At 39.4% G+C, this 19457-nt stretch overlaps 1 protein-coding gene across 16 annotated transcripts in view; it reads left to right on the plus strand.

The window, feature by feature from the left end:
• The window catches only part of PEX5L (peroxisomal biogenesis factor 5 like), a 261081-nt gene that overhangs the window by 167163 nt on the left and 74461 nt on the right, over positions 1-19457 (plus strand). For 11 of the 16 annotated variants that reach the window (XM_023184830.1, XM_023184826.1, XM_023184832.1 and 8 more), the window contains 3 exons: positions 5725-5919; positions 10645-10768; positions 11672-11768. In XM_023184830.1, the coding sequence (XP_023040598.1) occupies positions 5725-5919; positions 10645-10768; positions 11672-11768 (416 nt within the window). The remainder of the gene's footprint in view (positions 1-5724; positions 5920-10644; positions 10769-11671; positions 11769-19457) is intronic. The other 5 variants (XM_023184835.1, XM_023184828.1, XM_023184834.1 and 2 more) reach the window with 1 other exon arrangement.

A 19457-nucleotide genomic window follows, 5' to 3' on the forward strand; every position in this document is an offset into this window, starting at 1 on the left:
AAATCATGCTTTCAGCTTGGCCACGCATCACGTGAACGTGCTTAGTAAGGATCTATTCCAGGCCTCTTCTAATTTCTGGTACTGCCTTGGTTTATGGCAGCATAACTCCAACATTCACGTAGTGTTTTCTCTGTGTGTGCGCCTCCCGGTGTGCATGTCTGTCTCTGTGTCCAAATGTCCCCCCTTTTTTTTTTTTTTTTGAGGCAGAGTCTCGCTCTATCACTCAGGCTGGAGTGCAGTGGCACGATCTCGGCTCACTGCAAACTCCGCCTCCTGGGTTCAAGCGATTTTCCTGCCTCAGCTTCCCAAGTGACTGGGACTACAGGCACATGCCACCACGCCCAGCAAATTTTTTGTATTTTTAACAGAGACAGGGTTTCACCATGTTAGCCAGGATGGTCTCCATCTCCTGACCTCATGATCCGCCCACCTTGGACTCCCAAAGTGCTGGAATTACAGGCATGAGCCACCGTGCCTGGCCCCAATTTCCCCTTTTTATAAGGACATCAGTCCAATTAAAGTAGGGGCCCACCCTATTCTAATATGACCTCATGTTTAATTATGTCTTGAATGAACCTATTTCCAAATAAGGTAATATTCTGAGTACTGGGTATTAGGACTTCTTCATAGACCACTCAATCCATAATACTCTCCAAAATAGTAAAATAGTGTTCTGAGACCAGGGATTTTTTTTCTCACCTTCATTATTCAGTGCACCTGATTCATACAGATTTTTATCCTGAAGAAAGGCTCTTGTTTGATAATGTGTTTTTAATATTAAGAGTATATCTCAAGGCAAAAATATTATAATTTTTTAATTCCTAAGAAATCTAGCTTTTGTATAAATCAATACAAAATTTTAAAAATTTAGGAAATATTTACCTTTTCCAGAGGTCGGTCAATGACTTTTTTTCTCTATGAACCCTAAAAGAACATGTCTTTTGCCTCATAGAAGTTCTAAATTGCAATTTTTTTCTGCCCAGTTCAATTAGATTATCTGAAAAACAAAAGTTTTTGAGAGTGCCAACTATTTAAATCTTTCCTTGGACTATCCAAACTGCCAAATAATTAGAAGCTCAACAAACAAATGAATCAAAGCCTTATCAATAAAGTCAACACACTGCCTTAAGGTTTAGATAAAGTCTGGAGAGGACTGTTTAAGAACACAGGCTGTGGAGAGATGAGACCTGTATCCTGTATTTGAATCCTGGTATGAACACTGACGTATCAGTTATATTAGTTTTCTATTGTCGCTGTAACAATCACCACAAATCTAATGGCTTAAAACAACACAAATTTATTATCCTAAAATCAAGATGTCAGCAGAGCTACATTACTTCTAGAGGCTCCAGGACAGAATTCATTTCCTTGCTTTTTCCAGCTTCTAGAGGGCACCTACAATTTGGCGGCTTATGACCCTTGCTCCATCTTCAAAACCAGCAGCTCTCTCTCTCACACATTCGTCTCCATCCTCGTATCTCCTTCTCTGGCTCTGACCCCCTAACTGCATTTTATAAGAACTCTTGTGATTACATTGGGCCCACAGGGATCATCCAGATTAATCTTCCAGTCTCCAAATCCTTAACTTAATTACATCTGCAAAGTCCCTTTTGCCATGTGACATGTCAAGGTAACATATTTACAGGTTCTGGGGATTAGAATGTGGGCATATTAGAGGGGGGCGTTTTTCTACCAAACCAGCTGTGTGACTTTGGACAAGTTACTTAATATTGCCAAGCCTCAAGTTTCTCATATGTAAAATTAGAATACCTTTTTCACAGAAATGTTACGTAGACTAAACAAGGAAACATTCATAAGCACTTACCATATTATACATTTTCAATAAATAGTTTTTGTAATCATTTCCAACCTCGTATATCTACAGTTTGCGTCAAGCATGAATGCCTTCAGTGGAGTCTTCTAGTAGCAATAAATATTTATTTGCATCATGACTATGCTTATGGTGCTGTTCCAAGAGCTTTAGATAAGCACTTCATCCAATACTTTATAAAGTAGTTTTATCCTTATTTTAGGTGGGCAGAAGAAGTTCAGGTTCAGAGAGACTTTTTTTTTTTTTTTTTTTTTTTTGAGACTGAGTTTTGCTCTTGTTGCCCAGTCTGGAGTGCGATGGCACAATCTTGGCTCACCGCAACCTCCGCCTCCCAGGGTCAAGAGATTCTCCTGCCTCAGCCTCCCGAGTAGCTGGGATTACAGGCATGCACCACCATGCCCGGCTAATTTTGTATTTTTAGTAGAGATGGAGTTTCTCCATGTTGGTCAGGCTGGCCTTGAACTCCCGACCTCAGGTGATCCACGTGCTTCAGCCTCCCAAAGTGCTGGGATTACAGGCGTGAGCCACTGCACTCAGTCAAACTCAGGTAGTCTTAACCACTGTTCTGTGCTGCCTTATTTTATGCACAATATGCATGGAACATTAAGACACCAAAATAGATTAGCTGAACTAAAGTGAAAAAGACAGGACAAAGTGCTGCAAGGGTGACTGGCAAAACATAGCCTGCTCAGAAGCAACTGAGCTGGAAATCGCCCTGCTACAGTAAAAGGAAGGGAAGTCAATGACATCCTCTGGGCAATGGGATCCCACAGTCTATAAAGCTGTGAGTGCTGACTGACATGTGGTCCATGAGAAAAGTCTACATATGTGACAATAAGATTACACCCAGAAGGTATTTTATTAGATCTACACTAACACACGCATACACACAGGTGCACACACACACACACACTTTTCACATTCACTGTAAGAGGAGATTATCCTTTGTGCTCCTTTTTTTTAGAGACAGGGTCTTACTCTGTCACCCAGTTTGGCTCAAACTTCTGAGCTCACGCAGGCCTCCCACCTAGTCTCCCGAGTAGCTGAGACTACAGGTGAGGGCCATCACTCCTGGCTAATTTTTTTTTATTTTTTTAATTGTTTTATAGTGACTGAATATATAGCCTAGGCTGGTCTCAAACTCCTGGCTTCAAGCAATCCTCCTGCCTCAGCCTCCCAAAACGTGAGCCAGCACACCTCACCGGTTGGTGCTCTTAATTTAAGCACACAGATACTAAAACCCAAACCTTCATGTGCCTGAAGAATCTTTAAAATAGGATTTAAAAAATCAGCAGAGCAGACACTACCTTCCATACCAGGGCTGTCTTTGAAGCCTGTGTGGAGCAATAAGATTCTTACTTTTGAATCTTAACTAAAGGACACGCACATGCTAAAATGTGATTTGTCTTTCTCCAGAGAGTGAAGGGCTACACCCACTCTTCTCTCCTTTTGAAAACGTACTCTGCAGGGACTTTCCCAGTTTCAAAGCTGGCCATTTGACCTCTAAGTCACCTCCTTCATAGCAGCTGGGTAACCAATTAGGCCTTTTGTGTGTGCCAAGCATTTGTTTCACATTTGCAAGGAAAAAAACAAAGGGACAAAGAGCTCAGAACAAATATAGGAAGTGCCCAGGACACTTTGCAGGGGGAAAGAACCTTACTGAGCCAAGTTTGAATTCGCAGTTCACCCTTTTAGCAATTCATTTGTTCTGAATGTGAGAAGAAGATATAGAATTCAATTAGTACTTGCCAGCTGTTATTCCATAACAAATGTACTTCCTATGTTCAAGTAGACAATTTTATAATTTGCTTCTGAAAGTCTAGGAGCAAGTGACTAACTCTTAATTGTTTGTACAATTAGTAAAAAGATATATGTGGCATTCTATATTCTGTCATCAATTTCCTTTCCTCTGTTATAAGGACATCACATTGGGCCTAGACACCTTGCCAGTGTAATAGTGTTCTGGCAATTTCTATTTGAACGTTCAGTGGATATAAAGTGTGAGGCATTCTAGCCTGTTTTGGCTGTCTGCCATGCTTACATTGTAGACATAAAGTCAAGCAGCTCAGTTCTGAATGCTGCTTCTTTCCCTCCGCGTTCGAGTACTTCCTAGTCACAAAATATCCCTCGTATCTCAGGGCATCTTAGCATTGGGAAGTGGTTCCCATTGCCTCAGGAAGATTCTGTTGAGATAAGCTGACACTTTCAGGCCACTTTATGATAAATTTGCTTCATAGGATCCTCTGTAGAACGCATATCTTTGTCTCATCTTCAGTTTTATTCCCAGTAGCATTTTCTGTTTCTGTCAGTATATGGATCTGATTCTTGTCTCAAATAAAAAGGAACAGTGAAAATAGGAGAACTTCAACAACAACAACAAAAAGGATAGAAAAACATCATGAATTGGCTATAAAAGAATAGAAATCACATTTATTGAGTACCTATTGTATGTCTGGCGCTTTTCATACATTAGATCATTTAATCCTCATCTTATCCCTAAAAGACAATTAATTCCTCATTTTCAGATGAGGAAACTGAAACTCAGAGAGGTCAAGAAACTTACTTCAAGTCACACAGCTAAGCCATGACAGAGCCAGATGTTTCCACTTCACCAACAACATCCAACCACTGTGACTTGGAATTGGAATCAGAAAACGAGACTATTAAGAGTGAAGTTTGACACACGATCCTAAAGATCCTATAGGAATAGTTAGCTCATGAAGCCCATGCACTACTAAAGAAATCCGGGTTGTGAGTTCAGTGGAGCCTGGCCCCTGCCTGGAGTACAAGGGAGAAGCAGATAGAAGAGTATTGAGACATCAGCAAAAACCCATTCCCCACCTAGAGGAAAAGATTGGAGATTAAAGAGGAATGCTGCAATCATTGTTGTAGACTGCCACAAAGGGTTAATGCAAGTAGTTTCTTTGTCTTTCTGTGGCTTTTCTAAGTGAGCTGGGTGAAGAGATTCCATGCGAGGAAGCCACCAGTCTTGCTCAGAAGCTAGTCTCTCCGGTGCGGTGCCAGGGCCAGTGAAACAGCAGGGACTGGTGGAGAGGTAGAGTTGTAGGGACATTCTCTAATGTGAATTTTCTATTTCTCACAATGAGCTAGTCAAACTCTGGTTATGTGCACTGTAAAAGAAAGAAGCAGCAAAGGTTATAAAATTTCGTTTTTTAATTCTCATTTGCCTGATTTGCATTTGAACAACTTATTATTTCTGCTTTCATTAGAGTATTTAATGCAATGTAATCAACCTGCTAGGAAGTAAAAGTGTAACCGTTTTATAGTTAGTTACATTGAAATTTAAATTTGCATACTAAACAGCAAAGGCATTAACATGTGTACCTATTCATCAACTATGGATTATAAAATACCTCTCTTGGGTGAACCCAAACAGGATGCCATTTTCTGATTGAACTGCTTAATTAAATAAAAGGTGATTAACAGCATTGCTTTATACCCCATATACTTTATTGTTTAAAATTAAAACACAAAGACATTCAAAAACTTCACTAAATCTCTGAATATGATAGATTGACTCCTCTCTGGGAAACTGCAATCTAAAATAACCTTCAGTATAAATAAAGCAAAGCAATAAAGTAAATAGCATCTGAACTCAGATTCAGTTTCATCATTTTAATTTCATTCAAAGCTTCATCATTGCTGAGGCTGGTCTAAGTCCTTGCTTACCAGTTTGTGCCATGCCAAATATAAGAATAACGTGCAGCAAATATCCCAGTCTAACAAGCTGTCTCTATAAATCAATGGTGAGCTAACTTAATTCTAATCTATCCTACAAACATAAAATCTTTCTGTACCCAACTGAAACCTATTTAAAAAAATAATTTCAGAGTAGTAAATGGGCTTATCTTAACCTCTTCCGTTTCTGATAGTACTGACCACTGGCTTAGATCTCCTTGACCTGAGTGAACCAGTCTCTCAAACTCAAACCAAAGCCAAGAAGTCAGAGCCCTCATCAAAAACTTCATCCCTCAAGAAAAAGGCCGATGGATCTGACCTCATCAGCACGGATGCTGAGCAGAGAGGCCAGCCTCTCAGAGTCCCGGAGACTTCATCCTTAGATCTAGGTAAGGCAATCGCTTGTGGCTGTGAATGCTCAACCTTGCTCTGCTGGTGTGGATACAAGAGGAAAGTTCCACCAATGGCATTGAACAGTGAACAAAGGAGTAGAAAGGCATAGTCAATGGTGGAAACTGGACAGGACATAGCTTCTTTTGGGCTTGAACTTTGTATAGCAATTGGGGAGCTCAACTTTACATAACTGGTTGATTCATGTATTTATTCGACCCACAAATATTGAGTTATCGATAGGTGCTGGGCACCAGGCTAGGCACTAAAGTTACAAATAAAGGTAAAATGTGCATCTTGCTCTTTAGGAGCACTCAGTCTAGGACGAGAAAGAGGGAACTTGTGAGTAACCAACTCTAATGCAAGGCCCAGGGGCAGCCAGATCAAACAGTATGTAACAAGCATGTTTGGGAATACGTGCAATACAATAATAACAGCTACCATTTGATGGTGGATTACAATGCCTAGGAACCACAGTACATTACTTACATATATTATCTCATTAAATTATCACAACTCTTTGAAACATGCAAGGAACCAAGTTTCAAAATTTAAGCAATTTGCCCAAGATCTCACAGTTTATAAGAGGAAGAGCTGAAAGTTGAGCCTAGCTCTAGGTAACTTCAAAGCCCATATGTTTTCCACTATATTCTACCTCCTCTGAGAAAGGACAACTTAGTTCTTAGCTCCTGGAACCAGACACATTAAGCTCTCCCTTCTCAAGAAAAAGAACAGTGACAGGTATTTTAGAAAGCCAAGAGGCCCATGAGTCTTCCCTGGCTGTGACTGACTGCTGTGTGTGTAGGTATATGTGTGGGGAGGTGAATTTTGTATATACATTCATAAGGAGATCATAGCTTATCCATAAGGCTGTGAAGAATAAATGGAATACATATGTGAAATCACTTATTACTATGATATGTACATGTTAAATGGTCATGAATTAATTTATTCATTTGTTCAGCAGACGTTTCTCTGAGTATCTACCATATTCCCAGCACATACTATGTGCTAGAAATACAAAGATAAATAATATAAACTCTGTGCCTTAGCAAATTTACAGTCTAGTAGGGAGACAGAAAAATGATTAAATGATTATAATAAAATACTAACTATATGTAGCAATGAAAGAAAACCTAGATCAGTTACTACATGAGCCTCCTCATCATGCCATTGCCCCACCCAGTGGGAGAAGGTGTCTTACAAGAGGTACTATGTGAGCTGAGGTTTGAGGAGTGCGTAGGAATTTGCCAGATTCAAGATAGATCAGGAGAAAGATGGGGAGAACAGTGCAGGGTATCCCTGGTGCAGAAAGGAAAGAGATTCACACACAAATAGATAAACACGGCAAAATGTCTTTTTAAGTACATATACATATTTCACTAGTACTCAAGGATAGAATAGTGAGAGCAAAAGTCTGAAAATCACTTGTGGCGAGATCATAGGAATCCTTGGATGTCATGCCCTTAAGATTGGGGGAGGAGGGATGATGTTTGAAGGGTTCTACTAAGAGGAATGAACAGCAATGGTTTCTATTTCAGAAAAATCCTTCTCTGGTGGATTTATGGAGAAAGGAATAGAGGCAATGAAACCAGTACAGAGATCCAATAGTGACAACGGGGATAATGAGAAAGAGAGAGACAGGTTCCAAAAAATATTAAAACAAGACTTAGAAACAGATAATATGTATATGTGAGCAATGGGGACATGTAGAATGTGCCAAGCTCCATGACAGAACATGGAAGAGGAGCAGGAGTGAACTATTGAGTTCAGCTTTGAACCTGCTATATTTGAGGAAACTATGGGACTTCTCTGTGAATACCTCCATTAGACTGTTAAGTATATAGGTCTAGAACTGGAGAAAAAGAGCTGAGTAGGAAATGGAGATTTGTAAGTCAGAAGCTTGTGTGTGAATGGATATTGGAATCATGGGTGTAGATGAGCTCTTCCAGGGATAGATTGTAAAGAAAGGAAAGAGAACCACGCCATTGCTCAAATTAGTGGCATACACAGGAACTCCTCTCCCCTGCCATCCCTCTTTGAAGTATATCTTTGGAGGGAAATTTTATAACTATCTCTACTATTTCCTCACCATCTAGGTTTATTCAGTTTTACAAATAAGTTAATAACATGTATAGATTTAGATAAATATATATTAATACATTGATTGGGTGCAGTGGCTCATATCTGTAATTCCAGCACTTTGGGAGGCCGAGGCAGGAGGACTGCTTGAGGCCAGGAGTTTGAGACCAACTTGGACAACACAGTGAGATCCCATCTCTACAAAATTTTAAAAGTTAGCCTGGCATAGTGGCATAAGCCTGTAGTTCCAGCTACCTGGGAGGCTGAGGCAGGAGTATTGCTTAAGCCCAAGAGATTGAGGCTACAATGAGCTGTGACTGCACCACAGCACTTCAGCCTGGGCAGCAGAGTGAGACTTTGTCTTAAAAAATAGAATATATTAATATATTACAATATAACACAATAAGCATGCAGATGATGAACACTTATTTCTCTGCTTCTGAGAAAATGTCCTATGAAGAAGTTGTAAAAGTATTTAGTTTAAAAGCACCTTTAAGAATAGCAGTGTTGGCTGGGTGCAGTGGCTCATGCCTATAATCCCAGCGCTTTGGGAGGCTGAGGCGGGTGGATCACCTGAGGTCAGGAGTGCGAGACCAGCCTGACCAACATGGAGAAACCCTGTGTCTACTAAAAATACAAAGAAAAATTAGCTAGGCATGTTGGCACATTCCTGTAATCCCAGCTACTAGGGAGGCTGAGGCAGGAGAATCGCTTGAACCCAGGAGGTGGAGGTTGCAGTGAGTCGAGATCGCACCACTGCACTCCAGCCTGGGCAACAAGAGCGAAACTCCATCTCAAAAAAAAAAAAAAGAATAGCAGTGTTATTCACAATAGTAAAAAGGTGAAAACAACTGAAACGCATCATGAGATGAATGGATAAACAAAATGTAATATATACACACAATGAACTTATTCAGCCTTGGAAAGGAATAACTTACATGCTACAACATGGATGAACCTTGAAGATATTGTGCTAGGTGAAGTTAACCAGGCACAAAAGGACAAATACAGGTTGAGCATCCCTAATTCAAAAATCTGAAATTATCCAAAATCTGTAAGTGGAAAACTCCACACCTGACTTCATGTGATAAGTCACAGTCAGAACTTTGTTTTATGGATAAGATTATTTAAAATACTTTATAAAATTACCTTCAGGCTACGTGTGTAATGTGTGTATGAAACATAATTGAATTTCGTGTTTAAATTTGAGTCCCAGCCCCAAGATATCTCATTATGATATATGCAAATATTCCAAAAACCAGGAAAAAAAATCCCAAATTTGAAACACTCCTGGTCCCAAGCATTTTGCATAAGGAATAATCAGCCTGGATTGGAGGATTCCACTTGTATGAGGTACCCACAACAGTCAAATTCGTACAGACAGAAAGTAGAATAAAAGTTACCAGGTTTGTAGGGGAGGGGGAATGAGAAGTTCGTGTTTAATGAGTAGAGTTTCAGTTTGAAATGATGAGAAATTCTGGAGATGAATAGTGGTGATGGTTACACAACAGTGTGAATGTACTAATGCTACTGAACTGTACACTAACATATAGTTTAAATGGTCAATTTGTCATGTATTTTTTACCAGAGTTTTTAAAAAGAAGGGGAAAAAAAGACCTTAGAGAACATCATCTGCAAACTGATCTCTTTTTTCGACAGAGTTTTGCTCTGTTGCCCAGGCTGGAGTACAGTGGCGCAATCTGGGCCCACTGCAACCTCCGCCTCCCGGGATCAAGGAATTCCCCTGCTTCAACCTCCCAAGTAGCTGGGATTACAGGCATGCACCACCACACCCCGTTCATTTTTTTTTTTTTTTTTTTTGTATTTAGTAGAAAAAGGATTTCATCATGTTGGTCAGGCTGGTCTCGAACTCCTGACCTCAGGTGATCCACCTGCCTCTGCCTCCCAATGTGCTGGGATTACAGGCGTGAGCCCCTGCCACCTGGCCCAATCTTTTTATACACTAAAAAACTGAACCCCAAGATTGTTTCAGTGGTTTATTCACAGCCACACACCTGTAATGAGAGAGAATCTAGGCAGATTTTTTTTTATCTGTAAGAACTAAGCCACAGGGATAAAATGGTTCCAGGATTCCCTTGGCTGTCCTCATTGCCTCCTTTCGCTCTCTCCCCCATTATAAATTCCCTCCTTTGGTGAAAAATTACATGCTTTATTCAAAAGCTGTGAAAGTGTTCTGATTTATCCCCACCTCCTTTTAACAATGAAGCTCATCTCTTTAAACAGAATTTCTTTCTGGAATCATGCCCGCAATGCCCCCAAACCCCCGCTTTACCCAGAGACTGACAGGGTAGTGCTCCAGATGTACATTCTACACTGGATTGCACCGGCTCATATATAAGATTCAGAATGTACACAGCTTCAGAAATAAATTCAGGTCAAACAACTTGATTGCATTAACTGTAAAAGCAATGCAATTTATCTTAATAGGATATTTCTATTTAGCTGTACAAGTTTTAATTTTTATGCAACATTGAAAAGATAAAGGTTGATCTTGGGGCTTGGGACATTGGTTGAATGAAGCTCACTTCGATAAGATTTTTCAATCTTAATTAAGCTCTCTTTTTCTCTCTGCACCACATGCTCCCCCAACCTGCCTCACCCGCTTCCTCTGTACTTACTAGACATTCAAACACAACTGGAAAAATGGGACGATGTTAAGTTTCACGGAGATCGAAATACCAAGGGACATCCGATGGCAGAGAGAAAATCGTGCTCATCTAGAACTGGATCAAAAGAGCTCTTATGGTAAGGTATTTTGATACCAGAAAATGGCCATTTATTTATCAACTTTATGAGTGGCACTGAAATAGCCAATGAGTTAAGTCAATCCAAATACTTGGCATCACATGTAACCTCTATATAACAATACCAATTACTGTGGCTTCTACCAATTCGAATTATTTCATCTCAACTGTCAAAAATTAATTCAACTCAGTCAATAAGTGTTTTGAGAGATTTGTAATTCAACGTTGTTATAATGTTCTGAATGTGTAACTGTGCTGATTAGTAAAACTAGGTGTATATGTGTATATACATGAGAATATTCAATATATTAAATAATAGTTAAATTTTTGCAGTTATAAGGTACCTTTTTTGGCTTGCTCAATCATCCACTATCAGATAATCAAATAATTAAGAACAGTGCATGGAAGCTTATGAGAAAATCTGGCCACCTGAGTTGTACCATATTTTTGAAGCTTCCTAAAGGACAGTGTCCAGCGTCTGTCTCCTACTGCCCTCCCACATCTCCACTTATCATGACATTTCAAATTCTGTATAAAGATAAAATCTCTCCTGAGACACTTGTTGGGAAGTTCTTCCCCCGACCAAAAAAAAAAAAAAACATAATTTTTTTATGAAACAGAATTTTCTGTAACAAAAATGGTACTGCATTTATTGACTTTTTGCCCATAATTGAACTGAATTTTTAACCAAAGATAATAACACCTAGCACGTTGCAGCCTCTTACATTCTGAAAGTGGCCATTATAATAGAAATACGTGAAACTTATCTTTATCATCAGAATTTTGATGAGAGGTTTGACATCATGGCTTTCAATGATCCAAATTACCTTGGTTTCTTGACTGGATTTATAGCTTAATTTTGTTTCTAGATAAACATTTAATTTCCTTAATGCATCCCTTTTAGGTCCTCAGAGCACAGATCTCAACCAGAATTGAGTGGTGGAAAAAGTGCCCTCAACTCTGAGTCGGCTTCAGAGTTGGAATTAGTGGCTCCATCTCAGGTAACAAAACTGACTATTCAATGAACACATCTTTTCCTGTATATAACATACAGCATAAATGTTTTATTTTCATTTTGTACAAAAAGTTTGAAGTATACTTTATACATTGCGTTTCATGAGCTGTTTCATTCAGTAGCTATCTCAATGCTTAAAATAGCTGAAATATAGGTATATATATGTATATCTACACATTTGGCTGGAAAATGTGTTAATGAATTCACTGTGTACTTAGCACTTTTTCCTTGTTCTATCATTTACTATTCTATTATTTTGTAATACAAAATCTGTTCTACTCTATTATTAGCACTATTTACATAACAGAACTCAATGGAGAGGAAATTACATCTTGAGTGTTCATTCACATCTATGCCCTATGGAACGTACTACACATTGGTACCCTGACTGTCATATTAAAATGAATGTCATACTGAGAAATATATTATTATAGTATTAGGAGTCATGATGATGATAATAAGAGCTACTATTTGTGAGTGCCACTAAGTATCAGGGACTTTACATGTTTTTTAAGTGTTATATGTAATACTCAAATAATCCTGTGAATTATTATTAACCTCACTTTAAAGATACTCTTTAGTCTCAGTGACGTCAAACACATTTTCCTGGGACACTCAACTAATTCACTGGTGGAAGTAGGGTGTGAACCAAGTCTGTCTGTCCATTACTTGAACCTTAAGTCCATTTTAACTAGCTGTTTTATAACTAGTTATCTCCTATGATTAAGACCATATTTCGGCCGGGTGCGGTGGCTCACACCTGTAATTCCAGCACTTTGGGAGGCCGAGGCAGGCGGATCATGAGGTCAGGAGATCAAGACCATCCTGGCTAACACAGTGAAACCCCGTCTCTACTGAAAATACAAAAAATTAGCCGGGCATGGTGGCAGGTGCCTGTAGCCCCAGCTACTCGGGAGGCTGAGGCAGGAGAATGGCGTGAACCCAGCAGGTGGAGCTTGCAGTGAGCCAAGACCGTGCCACTGCACTACAGCCTGGGCAACAGAGCGAGACTCCATCTCAAAAAAAAAAAAAAAAAAAGACATATCTCCTATGATTCTAAGAAAGCCAAAGTCAGTCTCAATCTTTTCATTCCCTTGAACACTTTTAAAGGCCTTGATCTAAAACCACAAAGGTATCATAAGGTGTGTGCATCCAAGTTCGTGCATTCTACAATCCAGTTGAGATGAGACTCTGTGTTTAAGCAAAATAAGTGTAATAAAATGAGCAACAGAAATTTTCTTGAGCTTACTAGATGTTGAAACCAAAAGAGGAAATATACTATCTGAGGTGAAATAAAGAGATAATTATAATAATAGCAGATATTATTGAGTGCTATGATAAGGACTTCTTACATATTAACTCGTTTTTTTTTTTCTGTTAAATAACTGGATCAGATAAGTTCAATTTTATAGACAGTGAAACTAAGATACAATGAGCTGAAGAAACTTGTCTGTGGACCCACAACTAGTAAGTGGCAGAGAGAGGGAGGACACAGACAGAGGAAATCTTCAGCAAATAGAAGGCCTCTGGCAACTTTTCTAAGCCACCCACAGCGCCCCCTACAAACACCTGAGCCTCCACAAGGGAGGACCATTACTGCTCCCAGATCTCAGCTGGAAAACAAGTCCACTGACTTCCTGAACAAATAGCCCTGCAAACCTCAATGAATTGTAAATGTAGCATCAAAAGGTAGTTTTTTCCTTTGTGCTCACTCAATGTATTTTTTAAAAGAAAATGTATAGTACTTACTATATCAGAAAAACATTTCTTGATAAGTACAGTAGAGATACAGGCTCAGCTAAAGTGATTGGTACTGTTTCATAAACTGGAATTCTTGGAACAATTTAATGTAGCAATAAAACGTTTGTTTCTAAAGCCGGTGAGACTTGGCACAGGTAGGCTGTTCTACAAGGAACTGAGGTGGAAAATCAGCTGGTGTCCCTGGTTGCCATAGAGACCCAGGATACATTTATCTTATTATTCCAATGAGTGCTACTCTCCTGCTCGTTGTCTGATTTCATCCCACCAAATTGTCCTTCCTCTTACCCATCAGTACAACTTACTTTAAACAAAGACAAAGTACTTTAGAAAATTTTCTCAAGACGATATTGTCTCCAAAACATAGTTTAAAATGCACATGAGAGTTTTCTATCTGGACAAATCTTAATGAATCCTTTTAGAGAGTTATCAATTATTTGTAAATAACTTACTCTTTATTTGTTTTTTAAAAAACATTGCATGTTTACTTATGCAGATTTGCCCAGACTAAGGAAATTCATAATCTCCTAGTTTTAATTTCAGCCTGTGGTTAAATTAGGAAGATTTCATGAATCTGGGACTTAATAGATCTGAAACACCAAGTCACTCAGACAGCAAGAGAATAACCTGATCAATCTACTTGTAATAAAAACAAAAATATGTTAAAAGAAAAATCTCACTGTGCACAGTGACTCACGCCTGTAATCCCAGCACTTTGGTAGGCCAAGGCAGGTAGATCACTTGAACCCAGGAGTTTGAGATCAGCCTGGAATACATAGCAAAACCCTGTCTCTATAAAAAACACAAAAATTAACCGGGCATGATAGCACAAGCCTGTAGCCCCAGCTCCTCAAGAGGCTGAGGTAGGAGGATGACCGTGCCTGGGAGGCAGAGGCTACAGTGAGCTAAGATTGAGCCACTGCACTCTAGCCTGGGAGACAGAGGAAGACCCTGTCTCAAAAAAAGAAAAACCTTAGCCAAATTAAATTTAACAGAGTAACTAAGCAAAGAACAATTCACGAATCAAGCAGCCTCCTGAGCCAGAGTAGGCTCAGAAAGACTCCAGTGAAGCTACAGGAAGGAAGATTTACAGAAAGTAAAAGGAAAGTGATGTCCAGAAAACTAAAGTGAGGAACAGAAACAGCTGTATTGGTTGCAGCTTGGCATTTGCCTTATTTGAACACGGTTTGAACAATTGCCCCCCTTTGATCAGCCAAAACTGTGTGATTGGCACAGGAGTAGGTTACAGTTTGTTTATACCTCCATTTAGGTTGTGGTTCACTGTGTACAGAGAAATCTTTAGGCTGAACTTAAAATATGTAAGGAGTTGATTTAACAATATACTGTTAGAAGCATAACAATATATTGTCTTTTAATATATGAACTATTTATACAGATAAAATCATGAAGGTGATATAAAAATTCACCTTAAAAGTATAACTCAGATGGGGCCAGGTGTGGTGGCTCACGTGTGTAATCCTAGCATTTTGGGAGGCCAAGGTGGGTGGATTACTTGAGGTCAGGAGTTCAAAACCAGCCTGGGTCACAAGGTGAAACCCCGTCTCTACTAAAAATACAAAAATTAGCCAGGCCTGGTGGCACATGCCTATAGTCCCAGCTACTCAGGAGGCTGAGGCATGAAAATTGCTTGAACCCGGGAGGCAGAGGTTGCAGTGAGCCAAGATTGTACCACTGCATTCCAGCCTGGGTGACAGAGTGAGACTCAGCCAAAAAAAAAAAAAAGTATCACTCAGATGGTTCCCAGGAAAATCAAGATGTTTTCTTCTCTCTCAAGCCAACATAAATTATCTAAGGCAGTGACCCAACAGGTGAAGACCTATTTACAAAATTCCTTTAAAAGTTGTATTTCAGAATCACAAAGAAAATGGAAGCTCACAATGTGAGTAACTAATGTTTTCAAATTTTCTTTATAAGACGAGGAAAAGGAAAAATATAGTCTAGCCTCTTTCAAATAGTGTTTTGAATGCTGTAGGCATAAAAGGAACTTTCTTTCCACCTCTGGAAGTTTTGATTTGAGTCTACAAAACAAACTGATTAACAGGAGAAAAGGCATGCCAACAGATTGATGTCGAAGCATGCAGAGAGTCACACAAAGTATGAAACTCAGAGAAGAGCCGGATGTTTGGAGCCTAAATATCCTCTTCATAGAGGAGAGAGAAGTAGGGAATGATGGTACTTTTAGAGGAAGAGTAAATGATTTTTAGGGGAAATGAAGGGGCCTGAAGAACAGATAATAGCCTTGTAACTGTAATAGGTTCATCACCCAATGCAAGTCAGTTAGCCAAGACACCAAGTTGCAACAGAGAAAGAGGTTTGATCATAGTGTCACAAAACAAGGAGATGGAAGGAAACCTCAAATCCATCTCCCTGAGGAGTTTGGGGCTAGGGTTTTTAAGGGTCTTGGAGTGGGCAGAAGTGTGGAGATCATTAACTGATTGAAGAGTGCAGGGTGAAGCTATTGGACAGAGAGATGAAGTAGCTGTGTTCTCATGCTGATCCCATTCCTCTGTGGGGGTCTTCAAACTGGTTGCTGGAATTCAGGGTCTGAAAAACACCTTAATGATCCTTAAACAAAAGCCCTGTGATTTGAATGCCAGAGATCCTGTCTGTAGGAACAATGAGGATATAAATGCTCTGTATCTACTGCTATGTGACTTTTAGCCACAAGAAAATGTGACAAAGTGCAGCCTTATTAATGCTTAATTATCACCATATTTCTGTCCAGAATCTGGCATGCAATTCTTGTCAACCCTGTGGGGGCAGTTTCAGCCTGGGGTAAGGTTCATCTGAGTGCCCTTCGATCAGCCAAAACTCTATGATTTGCACAACAGTAGGTTACAGTCTGTTTACATTTCCATTTAGGTTATAGCTCACTATGTACAGAGAAATCTTTAGGCTGAACTTAAAATATGTAAGAAGTTGATTTATATAGATGTCTATATATAACAAAAGCCATATTGGGAAGGCTGATCTTTACCATGTGTTATAATCCATATTTCATTCTCAATCCTAAACCAGCAAGTCTGGGCACACTGCTAAATTGCAGAAAAGTTTCAGGATCTTCAACGGAGTTGGTGCGGTGTCAACTCTAGTGTTCCTTCCTGGGAGTTAATCTTCTCAGATGAGATTGCATTTCTTCTGGGAACTTCAGAGAAAGTCCCTACCTGTGCTTCAGGGGAGGCAGTGGGGCAAGAGACAGGGGAATGGGAGAAGGTCAGAGACACTTTGGTTCTGAGGCTGCCTCTTTAGCTCAAAGTACCTGGCATGTCCAAGTACCATGTTTTAGGGTAGCATTTTTCTGAGCCCCAAAAATACACTAATCAGGGTGACTGGAGATTATAATACATTATATAATCTCTGTATTTTTAAGAATAAAGTTTCTTGCCACTTACCCAAACTGTGTAACTAATATTCCCTGGAGTTGTTTTTAAAATTCATATATCCCGAAAAATTAGAAAACACTTGAAGAATTAAGAAAAACACAGAATGTAATATAAAATTACCTTTCTCCACAAATACGTTAAGATAGTGATTAGTGAGGCAAAAGAAAAATAATTCAGCTTCTGCTGGAGGCCTTTTTGGATTTGGACACTTGGAAGGGTAACTCCAAGACAGGCTCTTGCAGACCTCAGTTAGATTTTACTGGGCTGTGCAGCAGCCAGCTCTCCAAGTGCCAAGTCACAATTTTGTAACTCACTGATTTTGCTGACTTTGGCACAGCAAATGCTTCCATTCATATAGTCTTAATTCCAAACCAGAACAATTTAAATTTTGGCAATATCCTGAGGGGACCAAAGCCCTCAGGTCCCCTAAAGGTTCGCTGAAAAATCACTGACATGAGGCAGATTGATTAATAGGAGAAAAGGCATACAAATATTCTTTTTTTTTTTTTATACTTTAAGTTCTAGGGTACATGTGCATAACGTGCAGGTTTGTTACATATGTATACTTGTGCCATGTTGGTGTGCTGCATCCATCAATTCGTCATTTATATCAGGTATAACTCCCAATGCAATACCTCCCCCTCCCCCCTCCCCATGATAGGCCCTGGTGTGTGATGTTCCCCTTCCCGAGTCCAGGTGATCTCATTGTTCAGTTCCCACCTATGAGTGAGAACATGCGGTGTTTGGTTTTCTCTTCTTGTGATAGTTTGCTAAGAATGATGGTTTCCAGCTGCATCCATGTCCCTACAAAGGACGCAAACTCATCCTTTTTTATGGCTGCATAGTATTCCATGGTGTATATGTGCCACATTTTCTTAATCCAGTCTGTCACTGATGGACATTTGGGTTGATTCCAAGTCTTTGCTATTGTGAATAGTGCCACAATAAACATACGTGTGCATGTGTCTTTATAGCAGCATGATTCATAATCCTTTGGGTATATACCCAGTAGTGGGATGGCTGGGTCATATGGTACATCTAGTTCTAGATCCTTGAGGAATTGCCATACTGTTTTCCATAATGGTTGAACTAGTTTCCAATCCCACCAACAGTGTAAAAGTGTTCCTATTTCTCCACATCCTCTCCAACACCTGTTGTTTCCTGACTTTTTAATGATTGCCATTCTAACTGGTGTGAGATGGTATCTCATTGTGGTTTTGAATACACAGGAGCCCTCAAAACGAAGACTCAACCCCCCATTGAGGTACAGAAGCTTATATACCATCTTGAGGTTGCAGAGAGAATATGGGCTCATAGCATGGCCAAAAACAGGTTTTGGTTGCAGGATGAGTTATGGGAGGGAGAAAGGAAGAGGCTTGGCTAACAAAGGGGGCCTTTTTATATAGATGAAACCTCTGGCAGGTAGGAGTCTCAGAGAGGATAGCTGGTAAATGTTTCCTTTCAGTCCTTTAAAGGTGTCACTCTGAGTTAATCTTTCCTAGATCTGGGCAAAGGAAGCGCTGGTTGCATTAATACAGATTCTCTACAGATCTACAGATGCGAATTTCCCCCAACAAAAGACAGCTTTGCAGGGCCACTTCAGATTATGTCAAAGAAATATATTTTGGAGTAAAACATTTTGATTTCCTTCAATCCCAAACCAGAGCAATTTAAACCTTAAGTGCAGGTATGTTTTCTAAATTTCTAAAGGAGTAATGTAAAAGGAAATGTATGTTAGTAGCTGTTATTTATCACATACCTACTTCTTATGTGTAATATGAGATTATATTTTTATATATTATTTGGAATTCTTACAATAACTTTGGGAGTAATATAATCCTCATTTGACAGAAGAAAAATACATCTTAGAGAGTGAAATTTTCCCCAGGTGACACAGCTAAAGAGGAGAGGATCCAGGATTCAAATCAATCCATTAGCTCCTAAAGCCTTTGTTATGGGGCTGGGCACGGTGAGTCATGCCCATAATCTTGGCACTTTGGGAGGCCGAGACAGGCAGATCTTTGAGCTCAGGAGTTCAAGACCAGCCTGGGCAACATGGTGAAACCTCATCTCTGAAAGTAGATAAATAAATAAATAAATAAATAAAGTCTTTGTTTTTAACTACAGACCACCTCCTATCAGCCACATCCTGCTTACCCACCAGAGATAATTCACAATTTCCCTTCTCACTGCAAACTCTGATTATTCCTTACTTTTACAAGGTTGATATGAGTTAAGTAATTTTAAAGAATGTGTATCACGTTATTCCAGAATCTTTGTAAAACAAATTAGGATTGTCATCTGATTTCAGGCCATACACAATTTTGTGCCTTCCTCTCCCAAAATGATTCTCAAGCCCTTACTTTTAGAAGTATTGATGGCTTCCGTTTCATTCCATTACAGTTCAACAAATGTGCTTGAAAGTCTACTCTCTGCAAGGCAAGGAAAAAGTTGGAAAAATGAGTTAGACTAAAGCTGAGATCTTTGTGTCTAACAAAAACAATTAGATACAC

The sequence above is a fragment of the Piliocolobus tephrosceles genome, chromosome 2 (genome assembly GCF_002776525.5).
Source record: "Piliocolobus tephrosceles isolate RC106 chromosome 2, ASM277652v3, whole genome shotgun sequence".
Taxonomy (NCBI): Eukaryota; Metazoa; Chordata; class Mammalia; order Primates; family Cercopithecidae; genus Piliocolobus; species Piliocolobus tephrosceles.